A 13,952-nucleotide genomic window follows, 5' to 3' on the forward strand; every position below is an offset into this window, starting at 1 on the left:
AGTTATGAAGGGCAAAGCTCATCTGAGTTTGAAACCATTCAAGGATGTGAAGGACAAGAAGATGGACTTCTACAGGTACATTGGCAGTGGAAGGAAGACTAAGGCAACCACTGATGAAGGGCACGGGAAAGGCTGGGTCTTCATATGCAAAGTCTGCTGTCAGTTGGCCCTAGTGTGCCTAGTAGTGGAATTTGGATGAGGGAGATGCTGTTTATAGTAGAAGAGAATTGAGTTAGGAACTACCTGAGTGGAGTGCACATACACAAATCCATGGAGCTGGATGGGACGTGTCTGACAGTGCTGAGGGAGCCAGCCTATGTCTTTGAGAGGCTGTTTTCTGTCATGTTTGGTAGGCTGTGGTAAGCCAAATGCACGAAGTACAATGAAGTGACTGGGAACAGCCAGCTTAGGTTTACCACAGGTAAATCAAGCTTGACCAACTTGAGTCTTGCCTTCTGTGATAAAATGACTGCCTCTGTGGATGACAGCAGTAGATTTCGTTTAATTAACTTCAGCAAGGCTTTCAGCACAGTCTTACAGCATTCTTGTGGCTAGCTGGGAAGGTATGGACTGAATGGGTGGACTGCAGAGTAGGTGGAAAAAAGGCCGGACCACCAGGCTCAAAGGCTGGTGGTCGGTGGTTCAATATCCATCTAACTGGAGGCTAGTTATGAGTTGTGTTCCTCAGGGCTGACGGTGGGACCAATTCTGTTTAACCTCTTTGTCAGTGACCTGCGACATGGGAGGGACTGTATCTTCAGGAAGTTTGTGGGTGAATTAACTTCGTTTGCACACTTGTCAGTTTGTGTTCTGGGATCTTCTGAACTGTTCCTAAAGCAGGAAGGCAGGATGACTCCAGGCTTTGGGGATCATTTGACACAGGAGAGCGGGACTGCCTCTCAGAGGGATCCCAGCAAGCTGGGTGAATGGGCCAGCAAGAACCTCATGACGTTCAGCAGAAGTAAGTGTGAAGTCCTGCACCCTGGATACAAAATTCCCGCAAAATAACACAAGATGGGCACTGACTGGCCAGTTGCAACTCTGCAGAAAAGAAACTGGATGTCTTGATAGACAGCAAGTATGATGATGAAAACTAACCACACACAGGACTGCATCAGCAAGAGCAAAGCCAGCAGGCTGAGGGAGGTGATTATTCCTCTGTACTTGGTACTAGGAGGCCGTATTTAAAATACTGTGTCTAACTTTAGGCCACCAGTACAAGGGAGGGATTGACAAACTAGAGAGTCCTGTGGAGCACCACTAAGGTGGTTAGTTTGACATGAAGTACAGGGAAAGGCTGAGAGAACTGAGTTTGTTCTCAGAGAAGAGAAGGCCAAGCAGATTCAGAAAAGGTGGAGTCAGAGTCTTCCTACAGGTGTGCAGCAAAAGGAAAAGAACTGGCAGCCACAAGTTGTAGCAAGGGAAATTCTGATTGGATATAAGGAAAAAAACTTCACAAGACAGGTTAAGCACTGGCCACCAGAGGTTGTGGCCCGAGTAGGGTTGCCCAAAGAGGCTGTGGGATCTCCATCCTTGGAGACAGTCAACACTCAACAGTAGAGGACCCTGAGCAACCTGATCAGACTTTGAAGCTGGCCTTGCTTTGAGCAGGAGGTTGGACTAAGTGACCTCCAAAGGTCCCTCCCAACCTAAATTTTTCTGTGATTCTGTAAGCTTGTCATCACGCTCTGTGTACTCAGTATGTGGGATTTTAATCCAAATATAACTGGTGCTGACATAGGACACTTTGGATATGTATGCATGACTTCTAGTTCAGATTAGGAATGTGCTTTTTAAGTGAATTGGAGTGTTTGAATTAGATTTCTTTCAGGTGAATCTAAACAGGAAAATGTGCTCTGGGTGTTCACAGAGTCTGTAGGACCAGACTAGAGCCAGTTAGAAGTGAAACCTTCCAGCTGTGTATAGTCTGAATGCCAGATCCTCAGTGTGATCTGTGTCGGTCTATAGGTCTTCTCCTATTGCTCTGTGCTGTTTGCTAATATAGACACAGCCTTTTCTGGCCAGTGGATGAGGTGGTTTTGTCCATAAACACCTGCAGTCTTGGAATCCTTTCTTCCCAAAATTCTGTGTCCATACGTACATGTAGATGTAGATGTGCATCATATCAGGGACGTTGCTGCATGCAAATAAATGCTTTTTTTTTTCTGTGATTATTGAAGTATCTCTGTTTCCCAGAGTTTATAGTACTGTTTCTCATCTTGGGGTACGTCCGTTCTAAATGGCTTACAGAGTTTGTTATCTGTAGTTTTCCATTAGACAAAATATCTTAATTCTCTGTCCATTTTCCTCCTCAACTTGCCATCACAGTATGATAAAATCATGCCCGTGTCTTATATTTCCAAAAACATGCATAGTTGCAGTCCTCTATGATCCTTGAGATCTTTTGTTAATTGTTGCCAGCTTCCCACTGTTGGTCTTGTCTCAGGATGTGGTGAGGGAACCATTGAAAAAGCTTTGTACAGACAATAACAGTTGTTTTCTAGAACAGACTGGAAACTTTCTTGTAAGGACCTGATCCTGCAGCTTGATAAAGCCACTTGCAAACATGAAAAAGCAAGATGCAGTTGTTATTTTTGCATTATGTCATCAGCATAGGCCTTCTGTTGATACTAATTAATGGCCCGTGTGGCCCATAGATACACGCTAATATATGCTCCAGAGTACCTGAGAGAACTTCCTACTTAAGACTTTGTAGACTGCTTTTCATGAAATTGTTCTTCATTAATATTTTCCCTGACAGCTGGCCAGCTCTTCTTTTAGCACCTCCAGAATTGCCTTGGAGCTCCATCTGAAAATGTTTGTTTAATTTTTGTATTCCCATTGCATGGGGAAAATCTATTGTCTTTCATAAATTAAGTTTATGAATGCTGGTTTTAAAAAAAACCAACCAAGCAGCAAACACAGCCACCTTAGCTTGCATGTCTTGTGGAGGCTGCATAGCCATGCAAAGTCAGTAAAAATGTTAATAGTGTCTCCCAGTGAAAGTCGGACTCCAGTGAAGTCAGAGGCCAGACTCCTGTTGACCAGAGCAGGACAAAGGTCTTGCCACTGATGACTGAAATAATTCTCTCTGGTGAAGAAATGGGTGCTATGCTGTCTTCCCTACACTGACGTGGCAGCATGTCTCAACCTTCAAAAAAAAATCATTTCTGCAGCTGAAAAGCTGTTACTAGTTCAGACTCTGCACTCCTTTGGCCTGTTGATTGAGAATATCAGCAGTGATGTGACTTACTTCTCACTGGGAAATGTCACTTGTATGGCAAACGTCAGGAAGTTCCTCTAGGATACAGGTAATTATGCATGGTTATTATATCTTGAAGCCCTCCCTGCATTGCCATACACAACTGAGCTTTCCTTCCAGATTTGTTTACGGTCATATATATGCTGATATGAATGAGAGCTAGAGCACCCAAGTATCACTCGTTGTTACCTCAGAGTGATGCAGCTGCAGTTTATCTTGTTAGAAGATTTATGGCTTTGTATACAAGACTTTTAAAGCAAATTTTTATCTATTTGGCAATTGCCTGTGTAAACAGAAAACCAATCTTGTTGCTTCTTTTAGCCATTGGACCATTGTTCCAGTATACTGTCAGATTTTCTTTTTAAGTTTTCTTCCTGCTCTTGCTTTGTCTGTGAATAGATTTGTGTTCCCTCACATATTGATGTATCAGCAAGGAGTTGTACATGTGTTTTGACAAACACCTCTGCTGCGAACTGAAGTGAAGCTTTGGTGTTTCTTCCAATCTACATTTAGAGAAGGAGCCGATTTGATTTATAGTATATAGTTTGTGTGTGCAGGAAATAAGCATTAATGCATCGGGTCAAGGGGAATAAATTGCCATTAGTGCACCACTTCTTCTGGCAGCCTTCTTAATCTTAGTGTTTCACCACCTTGCCTGGGATTTTCAAAAGGACTCATAGTTAACCCAAGCTCACCCAACCCTCCTCCCGCCAAGGTCAAGGGTAAGCTCCCCTTGGCTTTAAAGAAGGCAATTTTAGTCCTGTGCTGATGCTTTTGAAAGCCTTACCTTTCATTTGTAGTTAATAATATGTTGAGCTCTTTAACGAACAGCCTGTTTCAGTCTTTGGATCTTTCTAATAAAACGTGCTACGGCTGAGTGAAAGGACTTTACACAGGTAAAGGGTTGACTAAGCCCCTTGCCAGCCCTGGGGGTCTCTGGCTGGCTCTGGTGGGAGGTAGGCTTCCGCCACGGGCAGCTGCGCCTGCCTTTAAGCAGGGGCATATGAATCCTCAGCAAAATAACCACCGAGAAAGGAAAGCTGGAACGAAAAGGAAAACCAGTACTTTCTAGCATTTCTATGTGAAGAAAGTATTTCTTTAAATATGTTTTTATTTACTGTAGGCGATGGCTGTGTTTGCTCAGCTTTTCAAAGCGACATGTTCTTTATTCTTGCTCCTCTTCTGTTTAATTAAAAAGTCATGTATTTCTCTGTGATCCAGTTCTGCCACATCCCACATGAGATTAGTTTCATCTTCATATCCTTGAACAGCGATTGCTGCAGTTAGGATTGCAAAACGCCCTCATCATCGCCCGGGTTCATGTGCTCATGGTGGATCTGAGGAGTTCACCTGCAAAACACTCCTTTTAAAAGCAAGGTCAGGTTATAGCTAGAAATGCCAGCCAGCTGTTTGCAGTAGAAATTAACTCAGGATTCTTGGGGCATTCCTCTTGCAGGCGCCCGGATCCAAAACGGGAAGCCTTAAATCTTTCCCCTCCCAGCTGCTGGCGGCGCCCGCAGCCAGGTCCCCGGGCACCGCAGCTTTTGCCATCGCAGCTCCCCGGGCGCTTCAAAGCCTGCTCTGGGCAGGTCCCCGGCTGCCCGCCTCTCGACAGTGCCGAGCAGCACGGTGCCTCGCTCGCAGCCAGCATCGGAGAATCCAGCGTCGGAGAATCCAGCGATCTCGCCCGCGGGGCCGAATCCTGTGGGCGTTCGCGGCGCACACCTGTCAGATGGGGCTGCGTCCCTGCCAGCAGCTGGCAGCGAGGTGCAGCTCTTTGCGTGGAATAGTTTAATATTGATATGAGCCCACAGTGTAACAGGTAGGATACCACCTTGTGACTTGACGTCTTAGACGCTTCCCAAGTAAGTGCATCTACGGTTTATATGAGCGGTGCCCCCTCAGCTGTGGAGGCATCGGTGGAGGCATTGCTCCAAGAGAGAGCTCATATCTTGAATTTTGACTAGAATAAAGTCCTTCCCAGTATTTGAAAGAAACATATCTAAGTCCCAGAAAGAGATAAGATAGGGCTTGCGTTCCTCTCCTCCTTGTTTCACCTGGGCTAATTGAGGCAGCTTCTCATTTGGCACTCTGGCCTTTGTGAATCCCCTTCTTAATGCCCCTAACTTTCCCCAGAAATTGTGCACGGATTTTAGCAAAATAATTCAGACCTGTCCTGGGGGAAGGGGACTGATGATAAACCTGTGTCTCTCCTTGCATCTGAATCCAGGAGAATTGACCTGAATTCAGGAGAATTACTGAGAGTCTCATTTTCATTTATCACTATTTGTTTATATATTTCATTCATCCTAGTTCTCATATATAGCAATGTTATTGTATCTTTAAATTGTTCAGCTAAGTGCATGACCTTCCTTCTTCTATGCAAACTGTAAATACATACACTTCACTTGTCTATGTAAAGTTGTTACCTATGTTAGGGATTTTTTATCTTCTGGTATGATCAACGGGTAGAATACAGGTAAGAAAGAAATGTGTAACACATGCTTAGCCCAAATGTCTACCCTTTTATTAGAAGGCTGTTACCATGCTTCTGTTTAGATAAAATTAAGTTGGCCAGCTGCTGGCGTGGCACTGCGTTGATCTGGTATCTTGCACAAGACAAAGGCCTGAAAGGAGCTCCTCAGTCTTCAGCAGGTGATGGTCATCTTACGTGGTTTCAATATCCCGATTAGTGAAAACACGTGTGTTGCTAAAGTTTGTTTAATTGGAATAGCTAGTTAAGAGGCCCGAGCTAATACATTTTTTTGGTCAAACTCAACCTGCAAACATTTGTTTGTGTGACTGTATGCATGTTAGCATGCTCACTGGCCTCACTCGGATTACTTGTGTCTAAATTTACTTTAATTATCCACATGATTGGGCCATAATGTATAAACAGTCTGTAGGAGTGAAAACAACTGTGTTTCCACTGAAGGATGCACAGGGAGTCCGGAGGGATATTACAGAGTTGTATGTGTCTCATTTGGGTTCTGTTAGCATTTTTCTTTTGTTTTTCAATTTGTCAACTACAGTAGTGTAAAGAATAAACATCAAGTCATTCAGAGAAAAAGTGAATCTCAGTAGTGTGGTGCCTTTCTGTTCAGACTAACACCAGGAAGAACTGGAGTGTAAACCCTTGAGTTTCTTGCTCTAGCCTGCTGCATGACATGGTGTTTTCCTGGCTAATGCTGATCAGAGGCATTCCTAGTGTGATTATATGTCCACTGCAGTGTTCATTTTGCCTTTGGTATGTGCACCCTCTTACAAAATTCTTGGCATACCAGGCTCTGGTTTAGAAGATTTCTCCCCGTCTGTTTTATGAAGCCAAATAAGAGGGGAACTGTTATTTACAGCCATGAATTTAGCATCTAGAATCATAGAATCATTTAGGTTGGAAAAGACCTTTAAGATCATTGAGTCCAACCATAAATTTAACAGCTTTCACTTCCACTGCTCAGTAGCCTACGCACTTGGTAAAATTCCTCCTGTATCACTGAGTATTTTTGTTGACAAGGATTATATTCTGATTAAGAAAGCAGTGTGCGGGGTTTTCCTCCTCTTGTTCTGCCTACACAAATGTACTACTTCTTCCCATTCAAAACCTCTTTGGTAAGTGCTTGAAATCACTTTGGGACTTTTTAAAGAAAATCAATCTTCATAACGATAGCAACAGTAATCCTGTGGAATTCTCTGCAAGTCTTCTGTAATCATCCGTAAATGCTAGGGAAGGCAGAACTAGCTTTTTGCTTTTGTGCATAAGCCTTTCACGTTGGTCTTAAACATCAGATTGTGTATAATTGTTAGTGTCTAGCCCTCCTGATAGTGTCCCCCAAGATGAATTTCACCATTGTACACTTCTTCAGCTTGGTTTTTCAACTTCAGCATTCTTTCATTGAGTACTATCAAATATTGGGTAACTTTTGTCCTTAAAGCTTCAGAGGTCCAAGTTAAGGAAATATACAGGATGTCCACGTCTTGATACTGCTTTTATGCCAACTGATTCCTCCTGGTGTGAATCGAGGAAGGGTTATGAATTACTTGTGCAGGACACAGCATTACTAGTGCTTCTTGTACTAAATAATATGCTGTCCAGTTAAAATTGCAAACCCTCCAGTTTATGTACAGACAGACACTATTTTTTGTATGTGCTATCCTTACCTTGTAGGTTCATTCTGGGAAACTGTCGTCGTGTCAGCAACATTGTCTGAGATATACATATCCAGACAAGCCTGGAGCTCTTCAGGCTTCATCACTGTCTTGCATTGCTGCCTGTGGGGTGATTACGAACTCTTGCCACACGAGGCTGGAGAATACCAGAAGTCCTGGAATTGGGGATCTCATAACTGTTAATCCTGGAGCATCAGAGCGGGCACGCAGTCCCAAAGCATGCCTGTTCCTGGTGGGGAGAGGGAGGTGGTCAGAGATTCTGTACTGCCAGGCGTTAATTAGCCTTCTGATTTGGCACCAGCTAACATTTGTACACCTCTAGGGTTTGCATTGATAAACAAAGTCCTTTTCTCCTATTCTATGCCATGAATGTGGCATAGAATTTTTTATGTGGCATAGAACTTTTTGCTTTTTTTACTGCTTAGTTCCTATTGACTGTACAAGTCCTTGCCGTAGCCCTTTTTCCTTCCATAGAGCTACCACCATTTAGTTACTCAGACTGCTAATTTAATCTTGTGCATCAAGAAAAGCATTTATATTGTCATATTATTAATGAAGAGTTACTCTCTGAATAGATGAAGTCCTTTGGTTTATTGAGTAAGCTAATACAGGAGCAGGGTATAAAGTCCTCTGGAAAGCCACTTGTGATCCTATACCCCTTCCATGTACGCCCAATTCTAAATGGCTCCCTTTCTCGTTATCTGGTTCCAGTCATGTCTGAGCTACAACTTTTGAGCCTTTTCCCCATTTTGGATAGCTTTTTCCTTCTCAGTTTACTATTTCCATATGCATAACCCTTTCACAGGTCAGTTAACATTATGACACATAGTTGATTTAATTCCGAGGCGCATATTGGTCATACATACCAGAGAAGAGGTTTAATAGCATTTCTGTGAACAAACTGAACATCATTGTATTGCATCTTCTTTAAAAATCTAAAAGCAAAGTTATTACGTGGACTTTCTCTAGGATTGCATGTTCTGCCTTTGTCAGGATGTTTGGAGTGGGTATGTTATTGGATGTTTGGAGTGGGTAAGGTGTTTCATGTCCTTTCTTATGAGCTTCTGAGTCCAATGGTATCACAAGGTTAAAAAAAATGTCATTAGCACATAGATTATATAAAGTATGAAGAATTGACTGCTTTGCCTCACCGTAGGGAACTCCTGTGAGTTATCTACGTGCTTGTTTTCTGCATGACACTGAAATTGGTTATCGCGTTTGGGTTTTTAGATGTAATTTCTTCCTTGTGTTAAAAATTGTCAACACCAAAATGACCCTGAAGTATCCTCCTTCTACAAAAGCTGTTCATCTTTCTTTTGCAGTGGTAACATTCATGCTTGCCATCATGGTCTTTTACCTTTTCCAGGTTGTAATATATCTGATATAAATTCTAAGGCACAGTTGTGATTACTGCTTTGTCCTTAAATCATTGCAGCTGTGTAGCAGACACCCACTGATTCCTGACCACAGCTGATGGGCTTACTCCTCATACTATGTTTTATAGATTTCCTCACCTTGGTTTTGAAAAAGGGGCTTTCTCAAGACTTAATCATAATCCAGTCCTATCCTATCCTACCCTTGCATCGCCTACACTACAAACTTACCCGTGTTCTTTGCCTTGCCTTTGAGCTGTAGGGGCATATAGGCTTGGATGGGTTTTTTTTTCCACCTATGGGATCCATTATGTTATTAGTAATATTCCTTCTCCTATAGTAGTCTTGCAGTTGCTCAGAAAACTTCCTCACCCATGAAGCCTTAGCTGTAAAAGGAGAGTTGCCTGAGGTTTTGTTCAGCATTTCCATAATGGGATGAGAGATGATGAAAGGACAGCCATGCCGGGTCTGTCTTGCTCAATATACCCGCCGTGTGAAGGAACTCACCATTAACCTTTGCCAGGCTCTGTCAAGCTGGACACCCACAGCACCATGAGAAGGAAGCTTGACGAGGAGAATCCCAACAGTGGGGTAGGACCTCTTTCCACTCCCTTTTGCTGTCCTGTCTCCAGACAGGGAGGTGCCAGGTGGCATCTGCTGGTTTCTCATCTGCCTTTGGGAAATGGTGTCAGGGATGCCTTGTTTGAGGCTCCCCTTTGGCCCCCTGTTCTTACCTTTTTTGAACCTTGTGACCCTCAAGCCTCTCTCTTTTTCCCTTGATCTTCATATGCAGTCATTTTCTTGGTTTCCCCACATCTAGCCCTCTGATGCCTGTCCCAGATAGGAAAGGCAGTCAGGACAGTGGTCTAGGAGAGGATAAGCTGAGAGTAAACATTTAATCCCAGGGTTTTCAGTGACTACCTTTTTAGGCATAGGTTTTAGTACTCAGTTTGATTTTTTTATTTGACTGGAGGTAGCTAATCAAAGTTCTGTCTTTTAACACCGCAGTCGTCATTATTTTCATGCAAAGTGATAATACAACACATACCTGAAGAAAGTACATATGCCATGTCTGGAACACCAAAATGAATTACCTCAGACATAGAGGCAGAAGGCAATCACTCAAAACAAGGTATGATTTAGGATCAAGATACAGGAAATGTGCTATTAGATAATCTTCCCCCACCATTCCAGGTTTATAAAATAAGTATTGGCATCTGCACACAAAGGTGGTTGGTGCTTTAGGAATGCCAAAGAAGATGTAGCTATCTGACAGAACTACAACCAATTCTACGCTTGTTTTTGCCTACAGGTTATGAGAAAGTGTTGAGACCTGTTCTCAGCTTTGAGTGGGTCACCCTGGTTTGGTAGCTTGAATTCAGAATATACATACATACCTAAGTAGTTTGTTTCCTATGGGAAATGAATGTGTTTAAGTAGCCAAAAAGAGGTCGTTCAAGAGAACTGGTGCTTCTGGCAGACCACGATTCTCTTACCTTGTGGTGTACCCAGGCTGGCTGGTGCATCTTTGGCCTTGGGAGGAAAAACAGCTGAATCTGTTGCTGTTCTTGGTGTTTTCTCATGGGGAAATCTGCACGATTGAATTATATTTAGTACAGAAGAGAGCTAAACGGCTTGTCTTTAGAATTGTTTTATATCACTTACTTTTTTCCCTCCGTACAAGTTGGGTGTGTTACGCTCTAGGCAGCACCCACCTGAGCTGAGTCTTCTCAGAAAAGCGTCTTGCACTTTGGACAAGCAGTACGTAGCAGCTGGAGCTTTGCCCCAGTACAGAAAGTGTGTGTGTTGCGTTTATACTGTAAAATACACCAGAACTTAATGCCAGGGTAGTTGTCTTTGTGACTAAAGCCAGAGGAAAAGCTGAAATTTGCCTTTTGTCTACAGCTGTTTTGTAGAGTTTCAATTAATCTTCAAAGCCTAGTAATTGGTCTAGTTTTATTACGAAGTCTTGAAATGGAACTTTAAAGGATCACTTCTGTTTGGAGATAAAGCCAGTCGTAACTCTTTCTGTTACAAGTTGAAGATTCAAGTTTTGGTTTGTTTTTTGTTTTTGTTCTGAACACAAACTCTTTTAATATCAGGAAAGATTAAGGAAAAGGGTCTCTTGATGTATGAAGTCCTGTCCATTCTGTATTTTCTCATCATGTTTCTTAGTAGTTCTTGTTTTCTTGTGGACCATGAGAAACATGAACCACAGGTAGAATGTATTTTTTTATCAAAGTTTTTGGTAAACCAACAAACTTCTGGGAACTAGGCAAGGCTGTCTTTTTGTCGCTCCTTTGTCTTTCCATGATATTTTTTTTGGTTTTTGTGCTTACTGTGGTTGAACAGTTGGATTGTAATTTGTAAAGAAAAATAGGTAGCAGGACCTTTAGACAGTGACATGAAAAATAATTTAATTTGCTAATAATTTATTTAAATTGCTGTAAAGAACCTCACCTATGGAGTAGAAGTCACTGCATCACCTGCTGACTTTTATTATCTACATCTCAAGGAGTATATTTCAGGTGTACTCTGTGATCTGCCCTTAGGAATACGCAGGGGAAATCTGAACTTCAAACCGAATTAGTGTTAGGTAACATCTCGGGGTAGAAACATCTCATTTTCCCGCCAGGCACCGGGACTAGCGAGAGCACTCTTGTTAAGAGGCACAAAGCTCCCAGGCTTCTTAAAGGCTAGCAATGATATCTTTTTTTTATTAAGAAGCACATAAATAAACTAAAAAAAAAACAACTTGAAAGCCTTGATCTTGCGTAGGTGCTTTACTCTTAGGCCCTGAAGCTTTTACAGTAGTTCATGTTTAAAACTCATAAAAGAAGATACAGCTGACTGGTATAATACTGAAGATCCTTAGGGCCCAGGGGCCCCATAGCTTGATGTTTCAGAGGATGCACTTTCCAAAGATTTGAACTTTTCTTGCAAGGCACCTCTCACTGCTGGAGGGGAGTTTAACACCAGGGGTGAGGCCTGGAAGTGCCAGGTATTCATAACTTACCATGAGAGACATCTTTGTTAACTACAGCACAGGTTTTTTAGGGTTTCAGCAGATTGTGATCAGCACCTTGTATTGCATTTGGAAGAGAAGAGGAGACTGGTCTAAAGTATATGTTGTCATTTGACTGAGCTCATGGTTTCAGTAGCTGCGCAAACCTCAATTTTCCTTTACTCAACCTGTTTTGATTTGACGGTGTGATATTACACGTAACCTAATGCTTTTGTCTTGCCCCGCTCCCCTGGGACTGAGATAAGGTTTGCTGCTGGTAACGTCTGGTGTGTTAATTGTCATGTTCTGCCTCGACTTGACTACTTTTAAAAATGGCACTGCGTAATTGACTTTTCAGGAACAGTTGCTCTTTTAAAGGGTTCAGTTTGCTCTATCAGCAAGCATCATTGCTGCTTTATGCTATTTTTTCAGAATTTCTGATACGAGTGATTTACAGCACTTGAACTTCTGTAATTTACTATTAACTATTTGTAATAGAATAGTTTGTAATTAACTATTACAATTAGCTATTGTAATTAACTATTACAAACTATTCTGTAATTTACTCTATGTGGATCTTAGTCTTTGTTCAGGACACTCTGACTACCATAAAAATTGCTTGGAAAAGGAATTTCCCCTTTTAACTCAATAGCAAAAAATGATGTAAAAAACTAATGTGACTGTCTGCTCCGCTCCCATGGGTGGCTGAGACGGGCTGCAGTCACACATGCCATCTTATTGTTCTCCTCCTAAAAAATGTTACCAAAGAAAATGGGTTTTAGAGGATTGTTTACATGACAGCTGTGCCTGCAGAAGAGAGATTTAAACAGGGGACTCTGGTCTCGATCTGGACCATGACTAAACTTTGTCTGGATGCCAAACCAAGATCGCAGAAATGTGCTGTCTCCCGAGGCCGTGCATGAGACCGCTTGCCCCTCTGCCCGGGGTGTCTCGGGGGGGAGCTGGAGCGTGCCACCCTCAGCCGCAGGCACGGCGAAGGGGACAACGCGTGGCTTTCATTTCTAACTCGTGAGGGTTAGCATTTCCAAGTCTTCCCCCCTCCTTTCATCATGAAGAATGTAGGGTTTTTTTCTTCACAAAAACCAAGGGTGGCGGGTTTGGCAAAATGATGGCAGGAGCTGGGCATTTAGGCAAAACAGCAGAGAGCTGTTTCTCCTGTGGAGAAGGAGCTGTCGGTGCTGGGCCAGTAGCGAAGGTGAGGGTGGGATGTGGACACCATGTCCTGGAGACCAGCCCGCTACCTCCCGCGTCAGACCACAGCCTGGCTGCTCAGATGGCCTGTTCAATTCGCGCCTTCCTTGACACGCGGATCTCCGTTTATTTGTGGTAGTGAGCCGGATTTTTATTCTTTAAAGGACACTTTGGTAGCTCTCATGCATTCGTAATTCTTGGCTCGCTCACTCACCCAGGCTTAACTGTGCCTTTTTACGGCTCGTCTCGCAGGTCACAAACCGTCTCCTGACATGCTGTTGTCGAGTCGTCTCTGAACCCCCCGTGTGGTCTCATCTGCGTTTTGTTGTACGTTGTGGCCTGACCTGGTGCACTTGCCCGAATGCCATATGTCTTGCACTTCCAAAGACTGATCCTGTCGTAGTTTGAGGGCAGTGGGCTCCCTTCCCCCTTTAAGATTGCTGAATTTACTCCCTGCCCTGATAATCACTGTATATGGTCTCTCCAAATACTTCCTCCGCGAGCATCAAAAAAACTATTCTAAGAGCCTTTTGCTTACATTTTCAGTAGATGGCTTCCTCAAACCACTCCCAGATGTGCCATCCATCCAAATAATATCGGGCTGATTAGTTTTAGAGCTTCTTGAGAAACAGGAAAGAGTCCCCACGTTATTGAGTTACGAACACAACTTCTCCCCTGAAAACTTCCTTCCCTGCCTTCTTAGGGTTAATGGTTGCATTTAAGTTGTGGAGCACAAGAAAGCTTGTTTTGGTATTTAAAACAAAAAAGAAAACAGGAAGAAAAATTGCTGCGTGTGTTGGTGCCCCCTTGGTTTCAGTTTGATGCTGTGTCGGTGCAGGACACAGCCCAGCAGAGCGTTAACTGGGCAGGAGGTTGTTTTCTTTAATCTTTTACATTTGCTGCCTTTTCCCCTCTCGCTATATATTCTCTTTTT

General features: G+C 43.0%; 1 protein-coding gene across 3 annotated transcripts in view; it reads left to right on the plus strand.

Annotated features, from left to right (window-relative positions):
- CRADD (CARD and death domain containing adaptor protein) overlaps positions 1 to 13,952 on the plus strand; it is an 83,129-nt gene that overhangs the window by 11,731 nt on the left and 57,446 nt on the right. Inside the window, exon 3 of one of the 3 annotated variants that reach the window (XM_075497024.1) lies at positions 7,428 to 7,683. The exons of the other annotated variants lie outside the window; for them this stretch is intronic. Coding sequence (XP_075353139.1) covers positions 7,428 to 7,612 — 185 coding nt within the window. The 3' untranslated portion in view covers positions 7,613 to 7,683. Of the gene's footprint in view, positions 1 to 7,427; positions 7,684 to 13,952 lie in introns of those variants that run through there. 3 annotated transcript variants of the gene reach the window in all.

This window comes from Mycteria americana, chromosome 1 (assembly GCF_035582795.1).
Source record: "Mycteria americana isolate JAX WOST 10 ecotype Jacksonville Zoo and Gardens chromosome 1, USCA_MyAme_1.0, whole genome shotgun sequence".
In the NCBI taxonomy this organism is placed as follows: domain Eukaryota; kingdom Metazoa; phylum Chordata; class Aves; order Ciconiiformes; family Ciconiidae; genus Mycteria; species Mycteria americana.